The 24,476-nt window shown below is 39.1% G+C and overlaps 1 protein-coding gene across 8 annotated transcripts in view; it reads left to right on the top strand.

The window, feature by feature from the left end:
- Fggy (FGGY carbohydrate kinase domain containing) overlaps positions 1-24,476 on the top strand; it is a 388,993-nt gene that overhangs the window by 5,683 nt on the left and 358,834 nt on the right. For 6 of the 8 annotated variants that reach the window (XR_004768192.1, XM_027400440.2, XM_035439798.1 and 3 more), the window contains exon 2: positions 12,343-12,474. The exons of the other annotated variants lie outside the window; for them this stretch is intronic. Coding sequence is in view for 5 of the 6 variants with exons in the window: in XM_027400440.2 (XP_027256241.2) it covers positions 12,438-12,474 (37 nt within the window). In the remaining variant the exon portion in view is untranslated. The remainder of the gene's footprint in view (positions 1-12,342; positions 12,475-24,476) is intronic. 8 annotated transcript variants of the gene reach the window in all.

The following is a 24,476-nucleotide window of genomic DNA, read 5'->3' as shown; positions in this document are numbered from 1 at the left end:
ACCTGTGGATCACAATCCCTTTGGTGTTGAATGAACCTATCACAGGGGTAACCTAATACCATCAGAAAACACAGATATTTACATTATGGTTTATAACAGTTATGGAAATCGCAGTTATAGAGTAGCAACAAAAATAATTTTATGTCACCACAACCTGAGGAACTGGTCTGGAGTGATCTGAGACAAGACCTTCATTTGGGGAATTATCTGTATCAGTTTAGCCCCCCCCAGTCTCTCTCTCTCTCTCTCTCTCTCTCTCTCTCTCTCTCTCTCTCTCTCTCTCTTGTGTGTGTGTGTGTGTGTGTGTGATTGTCTTGACTGTTAGTTGATGTAGGAGGGTCCAGCCTGCCATGGGCAGCACCATCCCTAAGAAGGTCTAAGAAAATTAGCTGAGAAAAGCTAACCAGTGAGCCAGCTAGGAAGTAGCATCCTCCATGATTCCTGCTGTATTTTGTTGGCTTTCAATTGAGTTTCTTGGTCATAGGTGAATGTGTGGAACTTGAGCAGGCCTGCCTTTAAGGTCCAGCTTTGAGTTCCTGCTTGCCTGTCTTGATTTCCCCTAGTGACAGACTGGTTTAGAATCATGAGCTGAAATAAATTGTTTCCTTTCCCAGCTTTTAGTCAGGATATTGACATAACAGTAGAGATGAAACCAGAATGTTGTCATGCTATATTAATAAAAAAAATGATGTCTAAAAAGGTCCCTATATATTTAATACAGATACAATTGTTTTCCTTATAGTTTTGAGTTTTGGCTGGTGTATTCTGTAGCTGTAGAAGGCTAATTATGTGTGTGTGTATGTGTGTGTGCTTAAATTAATGTGAATAAAACTCAGTGAACATGATTGCATATATGTCTCAAGGTCAGGATTATGTTTCTTTTGTGTATGTGTTAGAAGGAAGGTTGTTGGGTAATGTTCTACATTTAAGTTCTTAAGGACTGTCTGTAGTGTTTTCCAGTATATCTGTGTGACTTGACCTTCCTACTCTCAGTAGACAGTTTAATTTTCTTCACACCTTCACCAGTTATTGTTAGCTTTTTTGATGATCAGTTCTGGTAGGAATAAGGCCATATGCCATGGTTTTGACTTATACTTCTCTTACAATTATTGATGTCAGCACCTTTGTATCTTTTGAAAAATGTCTCTTCAATTTATTTATTTACTGATTTGTTTTTCTTTTGAGTTGTATCAGTTTTCGTGAAATTTGAATTTTAACAATTAGGCATTCAATTTACAAATATTTTCTCTCTTTCATTTCTGTCATTTCCTTTGAAGTCTATAAAGTGTTAAATCTGCAGTTGCTGCTGTTTATTTTTGCTCCCACTGCCTGTGTTTTTGGTGTGTTATTCAATTAATCATTACTACAACCAGTGTCAGAGACATTTTGCCCATCCTTTTTTTTTTTTTTCTAGGAGTTTTAGAGTTTCAAGTCTTATGTTTTCTGTTTTAATTCATGTGTGTGTGTGTGTGTGTGTGTGTGTGTGTGTGTGTGTGTGTGATGGATGAGTCTTCATTTCTTTGTATGTGTCCACTCAGTTTCTCCAGTATCATCTCTTGAAGAAATTCTTCCCCCATTGTGAGTTTTTGGTTCATAATCTTGTTGAAGATTAATTGACCAATATCTTGATTTATTTCAAAACGATATTGTATTCTGTTGTTGGGGCATCAGTTTTTGACCCAGTGCCATCCTGGTTTAAATATTATGGCTTTGCAATATATTTTTAAATCAAGAAGTATGGTGATCTTGATTTTTTTTTTTTTACAAATCACTTTTATTTATTTACCTGTAATTAGTTCAAATCAATGAGAGGTATAGAATCACATGAATTTTGTGTTCACTGAGCTTTGTAGGAAAGTTGCTTCCGAATTTGTCATGAACCATGGCTCTGTTCCCACACATCCGCAGTTACCTTTCCCCAGATCACTCTAGTTTTGTTTGTTTTGACTCTAAGAGTCACTGTGGTGTTTTTGCTTTATACACATAAGCACATCTCTTACTCAAGTAGAGTTTCATCTCAGGCATAAACACCTTGACCCTTAAGAAGAGCAGTGTGCTCTATTTAGTTCTGGAGACTCACTTAGAGCCAGCGAAAGTGGGCTTGCAGCACAGCCTTTCAGATATACTTGCCTCTTTGAAGCTCTGTTCCCAGCAGGCCCTGCAGGGGCCAACACGGTGGGAAAAGCTTTGCCTTTTTGTATACAAGATAGATTTAGATTTTTGGTTTTGCTTTCTGTGGTTCCCTATGAGTTTTAGCATTGTCTTTTTTTATTTCTCTGAAAAATCTCATTGGCATTTTGATAAAGGATTGCATTGAAGCTGCACATTATTTTGGGGGCAAGAAGGACATTTTAGCACTATAACTTCACCCAGCCCATGAACTTGGTATTCTTTTCCATTTATTTATTTTTTTAGTTAGTCTTACCGACACCCCTTTCTTTTTTAATGGAAATAGATTCTTCTCTTATACAATACAACCTGACCACAGTTTCCTCTCCTTCACTCCTCCCATCTCTCCCACCTCCATTCTCCCCCAGATCTGCTCCCCTTCTGTATCCTTTTTGGAAAAGTGCAGGCCTCCAAGAGATGGTAGCCAAACAGAACAAAGCATGATATTCCCTCATATTGAAGCTGGATAAGGCAACCCAGTAGGGGAAAAGGAGTCCCAAAAGCAGGCAAAAGAATCAGAGATATACCCATTGCCACTGTTAGGAGTCCCACAAAAACATCAAGCTGTTAGCTGTAATTTATATGCCTAGAATCTGGTGCTGTCTTATGCAGGCCCCAAATTTGCCTCCAGTCTCTCTGAACCAATGTGGGCCCTGCTTAGTTGACTCAGTGAGCCATATTCTCCTGAGTCCTCATCCCCTCTGACCCTTACAATCTTTCACCCTCTTCTGTGGGGTTCTCCAATCTCCAAGGGGAGGACTCAATGGAGACATCCAATTTAGACTCTCTGCATAAAGTCTGGCTGTGGGTCTTTGCACCAGCTCACATCTGCTGCCTGAGAACACCTCTCTGATGATCACTGGGCACCGATCTTTCACACTAAAAAGACTCGAATGAGAGGGTGAAGGCTCCATGCAGGTACCAACCCAACTCTATGTCCAATGAACTGTGTGGATATTGTCCTTGGTAATGGGGCCTTGCTGTCAGTTTTCAGACAGTGAGCATCTGTCCCAGCATCAGCCTGGGTTGTTTAGAGATCTCCACAGGACCCCCTTGACCAATAACTCAGCCAAATGTAGCTCAGTCCCACCACTGGAGGCCTTGCCTGGCTATGAAAGGTGGCCCTTTTGGACTCTGCATCCTCCATTATTTGGAGTTCCACTGCACTAGGTTTCCACATTGCCCCCTCCATGCCCCCAAATTCCGGCTGTCTCTCCCCCGACACTCTCTCTCCATCCTTTTCACACCCCTATCTTTTTCCTCTCACCCCTAGCCCTACCCGTCCCCACTCCACCCATGAGATTTATTCTATTTCACCTTCCCAGGGAGATCCATTTGTCCCCCTTATAATCCTCTTCATTACTGAAACTCTGTGGATCTGTGGATTGTAGCTTGATTATCATTTACTTAACAGTGAATATGCACTTATAAGTGAATACACACCATATTAGTCTTTCTGGGTATGGATTACCTTGCTCAGGATGATTTTCTAATTGCATCCATTTGCCTGCAAATTTCATGATGTCATTTTTTTTATCAGCTGAGAAATATTGCATTGTGTAAATGTACCTTATTTTCTTTATCTGTTCTTCAGTTGAGGGACATTTATGTTGTCTCTAGTTTCTGGCTATTATGTATAAAGCAACTGTGAACATAGTTGAGCAAGTGTCCTTGTGGTAGGATGGAGTGTCCTTTGGGTATATACCAAGAGAGCTATACCTTCACCAAAGTTTCTTATTTTTCAGTGTTAAGATCTTGCACATTCTTGATTAATTTTTTCTGAAGTTTGTTCATTATTTTTAAAATGCTATTGTAGTTAGGATTGTTTTCTTATTTTCTTCTTATGATTTATGGCTAAAGAATGGAAACACAGGTTCTTTTAGGCTATTTTGTTAGTTACAGCTTTGTGTGTATGTGTGTATGTATTGTGTGTGTGTGTGTGTGTGTGTGTGTGTGTGTGCGCGCGCGCGCACGCATGTTTTCTGTATCTCAGGGGCTGGGGAGATGGCTTGGTTGATAAAGTGCTAACACATAAGCTGGGTTCAGATCCCAAAACACATGGAAAAACCTGCATTGTGGCTTGTGTCCCAGATTCTAGCACTGGAGAAGTAGAGATGGTAAGATCTCTGGGGCTCACTAGCAAGCTAGTCTAGGTTGTGAGCTCTGGATTCAGTGAGAGACCCTGTTTCAAAAAATCAAGTGGAGAGTGACTGAGGTAATCAACCTCTGGCTTCCTTATAGACACATATGTGTTTGTTCATTTCCACATTCTTGCACACACATGTAAACATACATGCATTCTACATACATACCAACAAAAAATAAGGAACAAAGATGAAGCAATTTACACATAAGTGATTTTCTTCTTCTCATTCTGATTTTGAGATTTTATTATTTTTCTTGGACTTGCATACTGAATACAGTAGGGATGGCATAAGTTTAAGAAGGAATGGTATCAACTCTTCTTAGGAGTTTGGTGGAACTCATTAGTGAAGTCACCAGGTTCTGGACTTCCTTTTCATCAAAGACCTTTTAAAAATTTATTGTTTGAGAATTTCATACGTGATAGATGTTTTAATGAATACTGATTCAGGCTCTTGATTCAATATTATTCTGGTCAGATTTTCAGTTCTCTGTGACTCAGTGTGGTAGACAGTGTCCCTCTAGAAAACTTCTCATTTCCTCTTGCCTGTCCAAAATGTTGGCATATAAATTTTATACTTCTTTCTTTTGATCCTTTGTGTTTTGTATAATGTCTTCTATTTCATTTCTGATTTTGTCTTTTCTTTGTCCATCAGTATAGATAATGGCTTATCAGTTTTGTTTATCTTTTTAAAATACCATTTCATTTTATTGATCTTATTTATATTTTTCTCATCTCTATTTCATTATTTCAACTCTGTTGGGTTTGTTTCTTTTGCTAGTTTTGAGATACAGAATTGGGTTATATCAGAATTTATTCTTTATGTTGGCATTTATCACCATAATCTTTTCTTTTAGAACCATTTTTGCTGCCTCCTGTAAGCTTTTGTGCATTGTGTTCTGCATTTAGCTCAAGGCAGTTCTTGGTTTCTCTTTAGGTCATTTTTTTTTTGTTTGAGAATTTGTGTAATTTATTTTTTGAGTTTTCTTCTTGCTATTGATTTCTATTTTCATATCATCATTGTTTAAAAGATAATTTTTTTGTGATTTGAGAATTCAGTTCATGTATATTTGAAGTAATTATTGCTAGGTACAAACTTTTGCCATTTTACTAACTGTTTTGAAATTCTTTTGTTTCCTTCCTCTCCTGCTGTCTTTTGTGCTTTGAAGATTTTTCTATAGTGATAGGATTGATTTCTTATTTGTTCTCTATTGTGTGTGCACTATACATCTTGCCTGGCTGTAATCATGGGCTTCCTACTGAACATCTTAGAGTTATGAGTGAAAGTTCAGCCACAACCTTCAACCATATATGAAAACTGTGTCATGGTTTACTTCTTTAATGTAGTGTAGTAATTCCTTACTAAATTATTATGGTTGTTATTTTTAATGCTTGCATCTTTCAGCAACTACTATACTGGAGTTAAAAATTACCTACTTGCCTTTGTAACAGTATTAAAGTATTCTGAATTTGACTATATAGTTGCCTTACCAGAGAGTTTTTCCTGTAACCTGTTTTTATTTTATTCCTTATGAAACTTTCATTTCAACCTGAAGATCCTGCTTAGGTCTCCTCCAGGCAGATTTAACAGTGGGTGATACACTACCAGGTCCAGGTTTCTTGTTTATCTCCTGTTTCTTAATAAAGGACAGTTTTGCTCTTTTTTTTTTCTTAAAAGAAGAAAAAGCACACTGAGTATATCATTCTGTTATCTTCCAATCTGTAAAGTTTCCGTTGAGAAATACATTAGTATTCTAACGGGTGCTTTTCTGTATGTGAAATTCTCTTTTCTGATGCTGCTTATAAAGAAGCTGATTTTGACAATATAGTTATGTATCTAAGTAGTCCTCTTCAGATTGAACATGTTTGAGATCTTTGTAGACCTCTGAGGCTCATACACCTGAATATCCACATTTTTCACAGGATTTGAGAAGTTTTCAGCTATTGTGTATTTAAAGTGGCATTCTTGCCTTGTTTCTCCTTTGGGAACTCCTATCATCTATTACATCATTTTAGTTGTCAGCCTGACATGATCTAGAATCACCTGGGAAGAAAGTATCAGTGATGGTTTGCCTACAGCAGGTTGGTCTTTGGGCACGCCCGAGGCGTTTTTCTTTTCTTTTCTTTTCTTTTCTTTTCTTTTTTTTTCTTATTAATTCAAGTTAGGGAACAGGCTTGTTTCACATGTAAGTCCCTTCTCCCTCTCCCTCCCCTCTCCCCTTTCCCTCCTCCCCACCCCCAACCTACCCCCCACCCCGTCCACCCACCACTCCCCAGGCAGGGTAGGGCCCTCAACAGGGGCTCTGCAGAGTCCAACAAATCTTCCTGTGCTGGTCCTGGGCCCTTCCCCATGTGTCCAGGGCCAGTGTAACCCTTCATGTGGGATGGGCTCTCAAAGTCCCTTCTTACACCAGGGAAAAATGCTAATCCACTTCCAGAGGCTCCCTGGAGTGCAGAGGCCTCCTTATTGGCATCCATGTTCAGGGGGCTGGATCAGTCTTGTACTGGCCTCCCAGATAGCATCTGGGGTCAATGTGCTCTCCCTTGTTCAGGCCAACTGTTTCTGTGGGTTTCTCCAACCTGGTACAGACCCCTTCGATCTTCATTCCTCCCTCTCTTCAACTAAATTCCAGATTTCAGCTCAGTGTATTTCTGTGGATGTCTGTCTCTGCTTCCATCAGCCACTGGGTGAGGGCTCTAGGATGGCATTTTAGGGGAAGGGCTTTTAGGTTACCCTCTTTTCCATTGCCTGGATTGTCAGATCGTGTCATCCTTGTAGGTCTCTGGAGATCTCCCTAGTTCCAGACCTCTTCTCGGACCTATAGTGGCTCCCTCTAATATGGTATCTCTCATCCTGCTCTCTCTCCTCTATTCTTCCCCCAACTCAATATTTCTGCCCCTCCATTTCCTCTCCTCTACTCCTCTTCTTGTGCTCTTATTGTAGCAGCACCCTCTCCCCTACCCTCATGCTCCCAATTAGCTCAGGAGTTCATGCCACATCCCATTCCTGGGGCCTATTTATCCATTAGAGTCCTTCATGTTTCCTAGTTTCTTTGGTGAAGAGGATTATAGGCTGGTAAACCTTTGCTCTATGTCTAAAATTGATATATGAGTGAGTACATAACATGTTTGTCTTTTTGTGACTGGGTTACCTCACTCAGGATGGTTTCTTCTAGTTCCATCCATTTGCCTGTGAATTTCAAGATTCCATTGCTTTTTTCTGCTGAGTAGTACTCCATTGTATAAATGTACCACATTTTCTCTATCCATTCTTCAGTTGAGGGGCATCTAGGTTGCTTCCAGGTTCTGGCTATTACAAACAATGCTGCTGTGAACATGGTTGAACATATGTCCTTGTTGTATGGACATGCACTATTTGGGTATATACCCAAGAGAGTTATGGCTGGATCTTGAGGTATATTGATTCCCATTTTTCTGAGCAACCGCCATACTGATTTCCAGAGTGGTCTTACAAGTTCACACTCCCACCAGCAATAGAGAAGTGTTCCTTTTTCTCCACATCCTCTCCAGCATAGATTGTCACTGGTATTTTTGATTTTAGCCATTCTGACAGGTGTGAGGCGGCATCTCAGAGTTGTTTTGAGTTGCATTTCTCTGATGGCCAAGGATTTTGAGCACTTTCTTAAGTGTCTTTCAGACATTTCAGATTCCTGTGTTGAAAATTCTCTGTTTAGTTCTGCACCCCACTTTTTAATTTCATTGTTTGGTGATTTGGTGGCTAGCTTCTTGAGCTCCTTGTATATTTTGGAAATCAGCCCTCTGTCAGATGTGTGGTTGGTGAAGATCTTTTCCCATTCTGTGGGCTGTCATTTTGTCTTATTGACTGTTTCCTTTGCCTTACAGAAGCTTCTCAGTTTCAGGAGGTCCCATTTATTAATTGCAGACCTCAATGTCTGTGCTACTGGCATGCCAATTTGTTCAAGGGTAATTCCCACTTTCTCTTCTAGAAGATTCAGTGTGGCTGGATTTATGGAGAGATCTTTGATCCATTTGCACTTAAAGTTTTATGCATGGTGACAGGTATGGATCTATCTGCAATCTTGTGCATGTCCGAATCCAATTGTGCCAGCACCATTTGTTGAAGATGCTATCTTTTCTCCATTGTATGGATTTAGCACCTTTGTCAAAAATAAGGTCTTCGTAGGTGAGTGGGTTAATATCTGGGTCTTCAATTCCATTCCATTGGTCTATCTGTTTATTCTTGTGCCAATACCAAGCTGTTCTCAGAACTATGGCTCTATAGTACAGCTTGAAGTCAGGGATGGTGATGCTTCCAGAAGATCTTTTATTGTAAAGAGTTGTTTTGGCTATCCTGGGTTTTTTATTTTTCCATATAAAGTTGAGTATTGTTCTTTCAATATCTGTGAAAAACTGTGTTGGGATTTTGATGGGGATTACATTGAATCTGTAGATTGCTTTTGGTAGGATTGCCATGTTTACTATGTTGATTCTACCTATCCATGAGCATGGGAGATCTTTCCATTTTCTGGTATCTTCTTTAATTTCTTTCTTTAAAGGGCAAAATCCACACACAATAAATCCAAAACAAACAAGAACCAATGAACAATGGACATTAATATCCCTAAATGTCAATGGTCTTAACTTACCCATAAAAAGATATAGGCTAACAGAATGGATACGAAGACAGAATCCATACTTCTGCTGTTTATAAGAAACACACCTCAACTTCAAAGACAGGCGATACCTCAGAGTAAAAGATTCTCCTAAAGGTCCTTTTATCCATGTCTACTTGTCACAGCCAGTGTGCTGTGTGAGGTGACAGAAAGCTACTTTGCTATTGTGTTCAGTTGATACTATTCCATTGAGTGAGAATTGATAGTTTTTGCCCCTCAAGGGACTTTACACTAAATGACTAATTTGTTAAATTTATTAACATGCTACTGTGCAAAACATTTCTTGACTGTTATTTTAATATCTATAAACTCATTCTAATTAAATCTCTAATTCTCAATATTGGCAATATGTAAATTTTTCTCTATTTTCATGATTATGATGGATAGAGTTATATTAATTTTGTTGGTCATTTCAAAGTGCTATCTTTTACTCAAATTTATTTTCTCTAAAAATTTTCTGTTCTAAAAGTGATTGAAGTTTGCTTCAGCATATGTGGGGTTCCTTCTCTCCTAGTTTCCTCAGAGGGAGCCTGAGAGCATTTTCTTGAGACTTCTCTAATATTGACATTAGATGCAGTTAACTTCTAGGTTTGGCAATATTCATATCCTAAAACTTGCACACTATATGTTTGTTTCAATTAAACAAATTCTGTTTCAATTAAACACACTGAAATTACTTAGACATTTCCATAAGTATGTTAATTAGTTTCCATATATTTGAGGATTTGTTATTGTTATCTATAGTTCTGTTATGGTCATAGAACATCCTTTGTGTGACTTGAATCCTTTGAATTTTTAGAGTCTGATGTGAGAGTTATTTGAATAAGACAAACTACACTCTGAGCAACTTATCAGCAGGGTCATGATATGCTGATTTGGCAAAGTACATCTTACCTGTTGGCCAGGGCACATTGGATGGATTCCTGTTGTATATCACATCCTTGCTGAGTTGTCTACTATTTCTGTCCCTGTCAATCACTTAAGGTATAATCATTTACATACATTTCTCATTACTGTTCTATCAGAGATTACTTTACCTGTTCTGGTAGTCTGTGATCGGGTATATAGATTGGACTGTTTGGTCCTCTTGGTGACTCACCATGTATTGTTTCACAATTTCTAACCATTTTAGCAGAGAAATCTACTTAGTCATTGTTTGAGTACTATGTATTTTTAAACCTGTTTAGTTGGATGTTGATAGAGGTACTTTGCATTTCTTTTCATTGCTGTGATATGACATATCATGCACCATTCTGACTATTCAACTCGCGTTTAAATTGAGCATCTTGTAGGCAGCATTTAACTAAACTAAATAAATCAACACAGAATAATCTGTCTTTTAACTGGGGTGTTATTTCATTTGATGTAATTATTATTTTTTATGTTTTATATACCTTTCTTTACTGTAGCAAAGTATTTCTAATGTTGCTATCTAAATAGCTACTGCCAATTGACAGTCACAATTGATGTCAAATGACAGCAGTGTAACAAAAACAGCTTTTTGTAAACTAGACAAATAGCCAAGTGAACACATTGCTTTGCTGAACACCATTCCCTGGGTCCCCAGCTCATTTGTCTAGAAATTAGCTACTTTTTTGCATAATGGAAGTTCCACTATTGTCTTCTTTTGAAACTTATTCCTGTTTAGATAGATGCAAAGAGAGTCATCTTGACCTGGAAATTGAGTAATATTAAGCAACTAACTTTTCTTGCTTTTGATACCATACTTCACTTATGTTCATGATCACAATATACAACTCCATGACACGTATCTCATTCTGTATGAGCTTCAAATCCATGTCAAAACAGACAGCAGTTTTGATAGTAGCCCAAGAAACTCTTATCTGTGCTCATTACCAGTCTTGAGAGAAGCAGTGGCTATAGTGCACTGCCAACCTTGGGATCAGCACCTACAGCATATCTGGGGTCTGGTTTTTTACGACTTCCTGAAGGTCCTCAATTTAGCATGGAGTCTGCAGAGGTACACAGACAGTAAAGACAAGGATACGTCGATTTTGCTTCAGTCACAGAATATCTCCCATAGCCCAGGCACATTTGCTGCTTTATATACAAATATGAAGACAGCAAAGGGGAATGAATGGGACTCTATTTACCTGGGAAATGCAAGGCACAAAATCAGGAGTGCCTGATATTGAAAATGCCTTTTGCATCATCATGGGAAGGCATCACCTAGCATCACAGTGGATGATTCAGGAGCATCTTTGGGTTAGTGGAGCAGGAAGGACGAGCATGCTGCAATATGGCATGTCATGTTCTACTACTGATTCTTTACCTTAGGTTTAAATTAAGCTTCATGTAGTCAGCATTTAATTAGACTAAGTAAATCAACACTGAATAATCTGTCTTTTAATTGGAGTGTTATTTCATTTGATATAATTATTAATTTTAGATCACTACCTTGATGGGTTTTTAATTTTTCAAAACCCTTTGTTTTAAATTCATTCATCTGTCATTTGTTCTTTCTTTCTGTCATTTTTCTTTTGATTTGACTTTTTTTTCTGTCATGGCATTAGTCTAATTTTGTTTTAGGATTTTTAATAAATATCTTCAATTCATCGTAATCAGTAACATTGTATGATTCTACACACAGGAAATATGTAGCAGTGTGTTTTCTATTCTTTTACCCTTCATGTTTCTGTTTTTGCATATTTTACTTCTGCATATCTTTAAACTCCACAATATATGATTATTAACTACAGATATGGAAGTTAGCTAGCTTTTTGAGATATTAACTTTTTTTAGACAGTATTTATGTTTATCCATATACTTACTCTGTGGTCCTCATTACATTTCATAGGTGTAGATTTCTGTACAGTATATTTTTTCTCCTGTATTCTTATAGTGCAACTCTGCTGGTAATGATGTTTTACGTTTCATTTGCCTGGGCAATTCTTTATTTCACCTTTTATTTTTGAAAGGTATTTTGAAATTGTGAACATTATACTGTTCTTTATTTTTTTTTACATTTAAAATATCTTGGTCTTAGTTTTCATTATTCTGAGACATTTTCATTCTTTTTGTATAGCATCTCTTCCATTTGCTAGTATCAAGTGTTTATAGTTTTCGACCATTTGATTATGGTATTTCTTGATTTAGGTTTTTTTGTACTCTTTGTGTTTTGAATTCCTGGAGATCTTTGGATATGTAGATTTATAGTTTTCATCACATCTGTAGAATTTTTGATCACTGTGTCTTCTAATATTTCTGTTGCCTCTTTTGTCACCACCTTTTAAGAGCTTCCATTTCATGTGTCCTTTGACCTCCTAAAATTATTCTATATTTCCACTTTAAAAATCTTTCTATTTGGGCTGGAGAGATGGCCCAGTGTTTAAGAGTGCATCTGGTCTTCCACAGGACCCAAATTCAGTTCCCAGCTCCCCTGTTGCACAGCTCACAATTGCCTGTAACTCCAGCTCCAATGAGTGTCCTCCTCAGAAAACTCCACTCACATGCACATACGGCTCCACAAAGTTAAAAATAATAAAGGTAAATATTAAAAACTTGCTGCTGCGTTTTGGATAGTTTCTATTGTATTATCTTGAAGTTTGCAAGTATATTTTTTCTTGAATTCTGTAATCTTACAGAATTAGTTCTTCATTGCAGACATTAGTTTCTGAATTTCAGCAACTTAGAATGTTCTTTGCATTTCTCACTTCTGAACTTTTAAATTGTCTTTCCCCTAGAATTTTGGAATATAAAAATACAGCTAAAGCTGGGTGTTGGTGGCACACGCCTTTAATCCCAGCACTCGGGAGGCAGAGGCAGGCGGATCTCTGTGAGTTTGAGGCCAGCCTGGTCTCCAGAGCAAGTGCCAGGATAGGCTCCAAAGCTACACAGAGAAACCCTGTCTTGAAAAACAAAAACAAAACAAAAATACAGCTATTGCAGTTCCTTTTCCTCTGATTACTGATTACATGTGCCAATACTAAGTCACTGTTCATTTACTATTTTTTTCATTTTAGCGTGTTTGCTCCTGTTTCTCTGTATGCATGGTAATTTGTGTGTATGTGTTGGGGGAGGTGGTGGTACATGAATGGGTGTATATGTAAGCATGAAGACATATGTGCCCATGGGTGCTTGTGTGAAGGACAGAGGAGGATATCAGGTGTCCTATTCTACCCCTCTGCCTTATTGAACTTGAAGTTCAGCAATGATTCAATTTCCAGGATCTGTCTTTTATTACTCCTTAAACTGACAAACAAACAAACAAACAAACAAACAAAAACAACCAACCAAACAAACCTAGGATGATGGTGACTCAAATTCAGGGCCTCATACATATACAGCATGTGCTCCATCTGCTGAGCCATCTCCAGAGACCTATGTATGATATATATACACACACATGTGTGTGTGTGTTTGTGTGTGTGTGTGTTTAATAGCAATCACTATGTATTTATACCATTAGTTCTGTTTTGTTTTCCCCTTGTATTTTTGTAAGTACACTCGAGATTTGTTCAGGAGCATGTATAAGTTATTTAGAAACAGTTTGACTGTTTAGGGTCTTGTTTTATGCCTTGTCAATTGAACTTGGAGCAGTATTCTGTATTTTGCCTAGACTATGTGAGTTACAACATTAGATATGAAAGTGTAGGTTTTAGCTCTTTGTGAGCCCACTGGATTTTTACTGTAATGCTTCCTGGTGCTTCTGCCTCTCTGTCTTGGATCTGCTGTGCAGTGCTTTGAGTGTCTCCCCTCTGCAGCTCTCTTTTCTCTTGTACTCCATCCCTTCTTTAGTCCTGCTGTTCTCCATGACTCAACAGGCAGGGATACTGCTGAGCTGGGATTGTTTCTCTTTTCTGTCATAAAGTCTGAAAATAGCCCCTAGGCATTCATCTTGAGCAATCATAAAAATTATCCTTTATTTGTTTTCTCCTCATTTTTATTGTTTTTGTAATCATGGTTGTTGACAGATAGCTAACAGTCTAAGACATTTTGTTTTTCTGTCTTTTAAAAAATCATTGCAGGGGTGGAGATATGGTTCCTATAATTTTACTTTGGCTGGAAATAGAAGCTGTCAACTACAAGTTTTGAATAAACTATATAGAAAGGACTATTTGAAGGTGAAGAAGGGATTTTGAGGTACCCAGGCATCATTAATAAAAGGCCTCATAAAAGGCCAGGGGGATCATGGTAAAAGAAGTGCATTAGAAGGAAATGTAAGATGCCCCCAAAATAGAGTTTTTTAGAAAAGGAACTAGGCAAAAGATAAGGCTAGATTTATGACTACAATAGAACTATACCTAAATGGAGTCAGCATCCTCCATGAATAGAAGAGAGAGTGAATAGTGTGTTTGGGAGAAGAAATAGGCTTGATGTATGAAGGAAAATTAGATTTCTTATCCAGACAAAACATACTTCTTTTTCCAGAAATCTTCATTTGGAAATCATCATTAGCAAGGATAACTCTATGAAGTGGAATTCGGAGAGAGGGTGTCTCATACAGTGCTGTTTGTATGTGCTAGGTTCAGGGAGGCCCAGGGAAAGGAGTGGTTATTTAGGTTGAATTTATTGCTAGTCCTTGGCTATCTAGATTTGTTGTTGAGCTGTTCTGAAGTCCTCTGCAGGCAAGGCCAAATGCTGAGTCACTTGGGTTCTGCTAACTGGCTGTGAGAGAGAGATTAAGAAAGGGGAGGATGCATGGAGGTCAAAAGTAGGAACGTTTATACACTCAGTAGTGATTTATACAGAACAGACTCGATTAGCTTACCAAATTCTGAGATAGTAGAATGATGTGGCAACTTTGTTAGAGTAAGTCTAATTTAGGATTTTAAAAGATTGCCTTGTGACATGGGTGGAAAGAACAGATGGTTGAAAACCTCTGGAACCTTGGAAGGTCCGTCACCTCTGAGAACTGTTGTTCTCTGTCCAGCTGTTATGGGCACTCTATGATTGTAGGCAAGATTAGTATGGCCTTTGGCTAAGGCTAAGTTGATGATACTCTTGGTTGCCCCAGAAAATATTCATAAGAAATATTTTTATTCAAGGTGGAGGTTAGCTTAAAAATAAATAAGGTTAAGAAAACCTTAAGTGCATGTGAATGTAGTTATTGAAAAACCAGGAAACTTTACTTTCCATTGAACTCCCAGGGAAGAACATGGGACTTGAGGAAGATTACTTTAAATACCCTCTTCATTGGATTTGTAAGGGTACCTGGGCTGCTTCTCTTATCACCTCAATAACGCATCAACTCTTTTTAGTTAGCTACAAAATAATGGATTTTACTGTGACATTTCATATATGTATGTTGTTATGCTTTTCTCATATTCATTCCTAGCCTTTAAAGAGCACATTGTGTGTGTTAGTGTGTGATGATGGGTTGGGTGAGCCATTGATTCATTTCATCTAGTTATGCTGTACTCAGTGGGCCTTTATCAATGGAAAGGAAAATAGAAGACTTAGTATTCATTGACCATATGCACCAGCAAAGCTTGACTTACCCGTGCATTGTCTTGTGGGGAATAAGGGTAATAAATAGCATTCTACTTAAAAATATGCAATGAGCTTTACTACTTTCATCTGTTTTAGAAAAAAAATTCTTAGTTGGGTGTTTGTGACAAGTTACAGGTTACAGAACCTGAATGTAGATATCATAGAAGGAAGAAGCTTTATCCCTAGGCTGCACGGGTCATCTTAATACAGTTGAGGGGCATCTTAGCTAGGTATCTTAGTTAGAGTTTAATGCTGTGAAGACACACCAAGACCACAGCAACTTTTATAAAGGAAAACATTTAATTGGGGCTGGCTTACAGCTCAGAGGTTTAGTTCATCTTTGTAATGATGGGAAGTATAGTGACATGCAGGCAGAAATAGTGCTGGAGAGGTAACTGAGAGTTCTACATCTTGATTCAGAGGCAGCAGGCTTGGCTTGAGCTTCTGGGGCCTGAAAGCCTATCCCCAGTGACACTTCCTCCAACAGGGTCACAACTGCACCAACAAGACTACATCTCCTAATAATGCCACTCCCTATGAGCCTATGGGGGGCATTTTCATTCAAACCACACAAGGGGAAAGTTCTCATATAGGGGTCAAATGCTGTTTGGATGATCCTGTGGAGGAAAAATTAGGCCGAGAGAATGGATACAAGGCTTGCAAACCACAGTTCAGCTCAGTCCAAAGATGATCTTGTAGTGACATGCTCCTTGTGAAAATTCTGTTATGGTGATATGTCATGGGATATTTCATGCTGTGTGAAGTTCTGTTGTTGTGGTTAATAAAGCTGAATGGTCAGTAGCTAGGCAGAAGGTATATGTGAGACTTCCTAGTAGAGAGAGAAAGTAGTAGGAGAAAGTAGGGTGAGGGAGACGCCAGGAGACATGGAAACAGGAGGTGCAAGATGGAAGGGAGATAAGGTCATGTGATAGAGCATAGATTATTGTAAATTAATTTAAGTTATAAGAGCTAGTTAGCAACAAGTCTAAGCTACAGGCTGAGCTTTCATAGTCAATCAGAAGTCTCCATGACATTATTTGTGAGCTGGTTGTCCCGATAAGAAAATACAGGTACAGTGAGGGGGAGTTCACTGCCTTCCAAGCCCCCATTCCATTCCATCTCCCAAAGGGTTACTGCAGAAAGCAGCATTTGTGTATTTTCTCTGAAGTCTTATGGGTTAATGGTTTAACAGGAGAATGGCTGCCAAGCTTGACTATGGATCACCTGGGCATGGCCTGGAGTGTGGCATGAACACTTGCCTTTCTAACTGTACCTGGTGGCACTGACAAGGTTTTCCAGAGCCCACTCTGAGAACCACTGAGGTGCTGTCTCCCCTTCCTCCCAGCCCTTACTTTTTGAGACAGGGTATCACTATGTAGTTAGGTTTGCCTTACTCATTATCATCCCAAGTAATGTTCCAGATATGTACTACCATGCCTGCTTAAGGCTCTGTTACTTTAAAAAAATGATGCAAAGGGGCCATAACATATCATCCAAGAGCTTATTTATTTTATTTTATTTTTTGATCTTTTAAACAGAGTCTCATTCTGTAGCTTAGGTAGCTTGGAACTCATTACATAGTATAGACTGACCTTGAGCTCACAATGATCCTCCTGCTTTATTCAGCTCTTCAGGTCAGTTGGAATTGTAGGTGTGAGCTTGGCAGAATTTGCTTTTTAAGTTAATACTATATGATCAGCATGTTTCTGTATTTTCTTATTCTTTTTAAACAACTACTGATATACTAGTCTTTAAAAAAAATCCCTTCTCAATAAACAGGTGTTAATCCCCCCCAGCCTCTTTTTTTTTTCCCCCAGGGATGCTCTTGTATTTATGAAAGATGTTAGTCTAGACATTTCTGTATAGCTTTTTGGTGAACCAGTTCTTCATCAGTTCTTACAGGTTAAACCGTTGGGTAAAGGTAGACTATAAAAGCTGACAGATACTGCCAAATCAGTCAACAAATGACTGAGTGAGTTGTTTTTCCAAGGAAAGTATACCTGATTGTTGCAGGGAGACTTTTAGCCAATAGTCTTTGAAGTCCTGGCCCTTTCCCTTAATACATCCTCACCTGTACATGCTCCTACTGAAAGTGGGTATTTTCAGAGTTTTAATGTCTGCTACTCTATTATGTTGAAATTATATCTTAATATAGTTTTAATTTATGACCCTTCGTGTGAGACTGAAGATTCATATGCTCATTTTATTTCTCTCTGTGTGAACTGCCTTCTTATTATTTATGTTTCAGAAAAAGGAAACACCAAAGCCAAAGGCAGCAAACTGCAAGTTTCATAGGGTTGTAGTGTAAAGGGTTGATCTCCAGGAGGGAGTAAGGACTAGAGTGGAGATGTAGACAGGAGGGCCTGTGGAGAAGCAGCACCCTAGGTGCATTTATGTTGGTAATTTAGCCCAGGATAATCCTGACAGGGATATATATGTTTGAAGAATGGCAGGCTGTTCCAGTTTTTCAAACTGAATATTTGGTTATAAATAACTGATCCTTTAGGGCCTAAAGTGGTTCTCTGCCTTTCTGATGCTGTGACCCTGAAATGCAGTTGCCCATTAAAATTATTTCATTGCTGCTTCATAACTGATTTTGCTACTGTTAAAAATTGTATTGTAAATACTTGATATGCAGGATAGCTGATATACAACCCTTATGAAAGGGTCCCTCAACCCCAAATGGGTTGTAACCCAGAGGTTGAGAAACACTGCTTTAGGCCTTTCTCCTTGGGCCTTAAGACTACCCTGTCCACATTTCATGAACAAGTAAACAGGAGACCACACCAAAGACCACAGCCATCCTGGCCTTTGTCTGGGGCAGGTGTTTTGTTGTGCAGAATGGATTTAGTGGCTTTTCCTGAGGCTGCCTGAGATGTCTGTCTGACATCCCCATTAAAGTTGGTGGGTTCTTCTACTGTTTTAATTTGAGTGACTTTCTGGGAAAAACTGTGGATTTCGGCCAACATGCTAATGATTATGGCATTACTTTGAAGGACTGGTTAGTTTTGAAGAAAATGATTTTGTAGTTAATTATGTTAGCAAATCAACAGCAGTGTCTCAGAGGGGGAAACTGCATAGATATTTAAATTATTCATAATTCAAATAAGGGTCAAGAATTCATTTCCCAGAAAGAGGAGTTTATGTGAATGTAATTCATGTTTGAATATCATTTCCATGTTACTGCTATAACTTTGTAGTGGGCACATCAGGGATTAAAATAAAATGGCTTCATGGTTAGGATAGGGCACTCACTCCACTTCTTGCCAATCCAAACCTTTTCCCACTTGTAGGCAATGAGAGATCTTCAATCCAAGCCTAGAGTTTTAGTGAACTTGGGTGTCAGTACAGTTTGCAGAAGGGGAGATCCTGTGAGGGGTCTATGGATATTCTTCTGGGTGAACTCTGTCCTCTCTCCTTCCTTCCTATGGAAGTTGACTCCCTGTCATGGAGTAGGCCAGTCACAAAGAGGAGTGTGGTGTACACAGAATGGTTGCTGTATTCATTATTATAAGTTAGCAACTTATAGAAGGAAGAATTTCATTTTGGTTTAGGGTTCTGGGGAAAGGCATGGTGGGATGATATTAGAGCAGCAAGCCGAGAGACCACATCTTCAACTCTAAACATAAATCAGAGAAAGTGCATTGCAAGCACAGCAGGGCTATAGGCTCCTAAAGCCCACCACAGTGATGTACTTCCTTCAGGAAGACTATACCTTCTAAAGGTTCTGTAATGTGCCCAAACAGCGCCACCCATTATGCACCAGGTATTCAAACATCTGAGCCTATGGGGAATGTTCTCATTCAAACCTCCACTGTTAGTTATAATACTTCTGGAACTCTTTAGAAGATTAGAACCCTTAGTTCTTTTCATTTAAAAAGTTATTTGATCATCTAATGTATTGACAGTCTTCCAACCTCACAACTCATTAATCCCCCTTATTACTATATTAGACTATCTTGTGTGTATCTGTAAATACAAGGAAGAAAGACTTACTAAAATGTAAGTTAGCAGGCTAGGGAGGCAGCTCAGAGGGTAAGAGTACTGACTGTTCTTCCAGAGACCCTGATTTAGTTCTCAGCTCTCACACAATGGCTCACAACCATTTGTAACTCCAGACACATGGCATTTGATGTCCTCTTCTGGCTTCCACGGGTATCGGATATGCACATAGTACACAGACAGATGCAAGCAAAACACCCATACACAAAAATAATAAAATAAGGACTGTAAAGGCAGCATTTGCTACTCAGAGCATGGAGAAGGCGTTTCTAATTTCTGATGACTGTCTGAGAAAACCTCTCAGAATAATGACTCGGATCAAGGAAGTTTGATTGGTGCCTGGGGCCTCACCAACAGTAGGGCTTCTATACCTGCCAAGGCAGACATTAATTTGGACATGGTCTCTCACCTCTACCCTAGGCTTTGAGATCTTCAAGAGCCTGATTCTTCAGAATTTTAGCTTCCTCTGTGTGTGACTGGGAGAAGCAACATACACAGTAGTGGGTGTTACAGCCTTTCACTCATCTGCAAAGGGAAGGGCAATGGGGGCAAGAGAAGAAGGTTTATAAACAGGCAAGGGCTTTGTTTTATTGGAACACAAGGTTTATATGTAAAATATGAGGGGAGGGTGAGGGGGGAGAAGGAGGGATGGCAACAACACAAATAATGAACAAGATGAGTTTCGTTTGCTGTAAGCAAAAGTTTCGTGGTGAAATTTGTTTTGTCTTCTGATGAGTGAAGGATTTATACCTGACTTCCTTAGGAGCTGGGCTGTGCATTTGACAACAAGCATTTTTTTGTCAACTTGACACAGGCTAAATGTCTTAAATTACTATTTGATTTGATTGTGGTGACAAAATATATAATATATATATATATATAATTATATATATATGTATATGTATATAATAAAACATTTAACTTGTGGCTCACTCTTTGAGAGGGTTAATCCATGACCATCATGCCAGGATCATGACAGCAAGCAGGCAGGCAGGCAGGCAGGCATTGTGCTGGATAAATAGCTGAGTTTATATTGCATCCACAAATGAAATGAAAGAGAGAGAGAAAGAGAGAGAGAGAGAGAGAGAGAGAGAGAGAGAGAGAGAGAGAGGAGAGAGAGACACACACAGAGAGAATGATATACCTTCTCCAACTAGGCCACACCTCCTAATCCTTCCCAAACCACTCCAGTAACTGGGGACCAAGCATTTAAATATATGAACCTGTAGAGTCATTCTTATTCCAACAACCACACTTGAGTTATTTGGGAGAATGAAGGTAAATTGCGAAAATGCCTCCATCAGTTGCCTGTAGGCAAGTTTGAAGGGCATTTTCTTGACTAATGACTGATGTGGGAGAGCCAAGCCCACTGTGGTGGTGCCACCCCTGACAAGTGGTCCTGAGTTGTATAAGACAGCAGACTGAGCAAGCCATGAGGAACAATCCAGTAATCAGCAGTCTGCATTAGTTCCTTCCTCCAGGTTCCTGCCTTGAAATCCTGCCTTGGCTTTCCTTCAGGGAATGTGATCCTAGATATGTAAGCCAAACAAACCCTTTCCTCCTCAAGTAGCTTTTGGTCATGACCTTTATCACAACAATAGAAACATTAGCTGGAACACTTCCTGTTACCTTGTATTTATCTTTTAAAAATAAATGGCTCATTATAAAGCGTAAAGCTCCTCAAAACACAGAAAAGCACTGAGTTCTCATGTAGTATGAATCACAATTCCTGCACCAGCAACAAATGTTCTATTCTTTGGAGAAAGGATGAGTAGGATAGAATTCAAGAAACTTCTTAGCTGCCATCTGCAGTTTTACTAGGCACATTAAGGTTTGCTTGTAGTATCTCCTAGGCCTCTTGTATAACAGTCCTGCTCTCATCCATAAAGGCCCTGTTTGCCACTGTTCAAAGGACACAAACCCCCAGCCCACAGAAACGTAAGATTGCTTTTTATACAATTAAGGATAATTCATTTTTCAGTCTCATTTCCCTTACATACTGGCATAGAGAACTCCCTGGGCTTTGTGTCTGTGTGTGTGAAATGAGATTTTAGATATGATGAGAAGATGTAATAATAGGTAATATATATTTTAAATAAACTTTATTGTAAAAAGCTTGTGAATAAAATGCACCACAACCACAAATTTCATATATATATATATAATACATACATATATGGAAAAAATGCATTGTGGGTATAGTGTAACATGTAGAAAAGAAACAAGAAAGGCTAAATAATAAATAATAAATGCAAGTAATAGAAGATATACAGGAAGATATAAAGCTAATTGTTTCTCTAGTTCTGACTCTCTGACTCTATCATGGAGTTTTCATTTTGGTGGTGGGTTAGTGTGTAAAGATATATTCAATAGTGAAAGTCTGAAGTCCAATGTGAAGCTCCACAGCTTCTGTTTCAAATGGCTGCTCTGTGTAGAATTCATTGAGATCCATAGTCATTGGGTCTTTTTAATTTTGGTGGTCAATTTTGATAATACATGGTAAAAGGTTGTGAAGTCAGGAAGAGACACAGTCCTGGGAACTGTGGTGAGTCTGAGCTCCATTCTGAGCTGGCTCCTTGGCGATGTTGTACTGTCTATGGCAATTTTTCCGTGGATGTCCTCCAGGACCATTGATCTCTCTTATTCATAAAGGAACTGTCCCTTTCAAATCCTTTCTATGCTCACCACTTTTCTTACTCTTCACAACAATCACTTGGAGTACAAAATCTGTGAGTATCATTTTGTAGCTGAGAAGAGAGACATGTGTTAAGGGACTTACCTTGAAGTAAGTCCCCGGGCCTGCTGGGATGTGGGATATTGCTTTTCTTTCTCTCAGCAGTGGTTCATTCATCCATCAGTTTCTGAATGAGTTCCTTGCTTTGCTGAACCTTTTCTCCATTGTGCTTTGGTGATGGAGAGATGGCCAAGGAGGGCCCAGCTATGTGCTCCTCTGTCACGATACAGCCTTGCATTTCTTCTTAGGATAACTTCTGTGCTCCTACTTGGAGCTTCTCTCTAGAACTCCTGAACTCCGAAACAATGAAAATGCTGGTTGTTGTTTTCTCAGGATGCATGGTGTCTGGAAGGGACTTGAGGATCCCTGTGTCGTGGGGTTCACAGGTGAAGCCCTGTCTTTTGGTCTTCACAGTTGGGTGACTGACTGATCACTCAAGGCATGAGTGGTTGACTTTCATTGGAGACAAATGGTTGTGCTGCTGCATGTTTTGTTTTTGTATAGCATTTTGAATTTGCCTGTGTCTCTGAGAACTGCCATTTTCATTCTCTGTACCTTCTGTGTATTGTGGGCTTTTCTTGGGCAGGAAGTCTGATAGATATTTGTTGACTAAGGAATATATCTACATTTCTTTCTCCTATACTCTCTTTCTCCTGTTTTGCCTGCACTAGACCAGACCTTTTGTTATAGGTGAGTGCTGGACATTGCTAATGAATAAAAGCTTGTGCTCCCTTCCAGGGGCTTTGCAGGAACTGTCAGGGATGGGCTCTGCTTGTTTCTTTCCTTCTCCCCAAGGCAGTGGTTCTCTACCTTCCTAATGCTGTGACCCCTTAATACAGTTTCTCATGTTGTGGTGACTCCCCCCCCCCATGTAATTATTTCATTGCTACTTCATAACTGTAATTTTGCTACTGTTATGGATCATAATACAAGCATGTGTTTTCTAACGGTTTTTGGAAACCCCATGAAACGGTTGTTTGACCCCCAGAGGGGTTATGACCCTCAGGTTGAGAAACAGTACTCTAATACCATGACACGCTAGTCACTCCATACTTCACATCCAAAGCACACTTACATTGCTTGTGGGTTTATACCAGGTTACAGGTAAATTTGGATGAAAGATAATCTTGTTTACTTGGCACAAATTCCACAGACTTGGGAATCTAAGAAGCATTTGGAGTATTTCTTTTGAGCTAGTATTGGCAATTAGACAACTCTAAAAATTGTGTCCCTTAAGCTGCAAAGATGAGGAGAAGGAGGAGGAAAGTAATAGGAGATTTCCTTTCACTTTAAGAGGGAAAGTACCTGTTGGCAAGCCACACTTATTTGGTCCTGGATATGCTGATAGAAACCATAGAGAATCAGATCAGGTATTATTGCTGTCTTGACCCTTTCCTTCCCATTTACAATATTTCCACTATCTTAGAGTATGTGAGATGTATTTACAGGAATGGTGAATCCTTCCTATTCATAAGACTGAAGTGGACAGCACAGGCCTACCTGTTTTCTTATCTCCCAGTTTTACTGATTACAGTGTAACCAAATACTAAATTGCATGAGGCTGGTGTACACGAGTTCCCAGTAGAGTACAAAGATCAATGTTGAGAGGACATTGAATTCCTCCTCCACTCCTGGGACAGTTTCTCTGGGTTGTCACTAACTAAACTGATCCTGGAGGAGTGGCTCTTTAAGAAGCAGAATCTAAGGAGAGGTAAGCTCACCCACTCCCCAGGGATGTGGCTCTGGGAAATAGACTCATTGCGACTAGGTTATTTAAAGGAGAAGAAGGGAACACAGGGACAGCACAATTCCCTAGGGGTTGATTTTTAGAAGAGAATTCATAGCGTTTACCACTTTCCAGGAATGGCTGAAATAGTTTTGTAAAGAGCAGCCCTGATTTCCAGCTTCCTTTCCTCACGTGGCATTTGAGCAGCTTGCACATTTGCTGAAGAATCAGCTGTGAAATCTGTGGTTTCCTGTGGCACATTTCTATATTATTTATACAGGCCATTATTGAATGAACTGTATAAATATTTATCACAGAGAACAGCCTTTTGATCATAAATAGGGGCCAGGAGTCAGTGCAGCCCATGCTGGGGACTTGGAAGGACCTGAGTTTTCAGACATCTTCAAGACTGAGATATTAGGTATGTCTCAGTACTTGTGCAGCACAGCTTAAATTTCTCTTCATTATTTTTCTTTCTTTTTACCATCCAGGGGCCATAGCTTTCTTCCTCTTTCCTGACTGTCCTCCCCTAACCGATGTTTCTTTTTAGAGTGTTCCTGTTTGCCTAAAAACAGTGAAACAAAACCTAAGTTC

This window comes from Cricetulus griseus, chromosome 2 (genome assembly GCF_003668045.3).
Source record: "Cricetulus griseus strain 17A/GY chromosome 2, alternate assembly CriGri-PICRH-1.0, whole genome shotgun sequence".
Classification (NCBI taxonomy): domain Eukaryota; kingdom Metazoa; phylum Chordata; class Mammalia; order Rodentia; family Cricetidae; genus Cricetulus; species Cricetulus griseus.
Note: the sequence above shows the minus strand (reverse complement) of the source record. Positions and strands in the feature narration are given on the sequence as shown.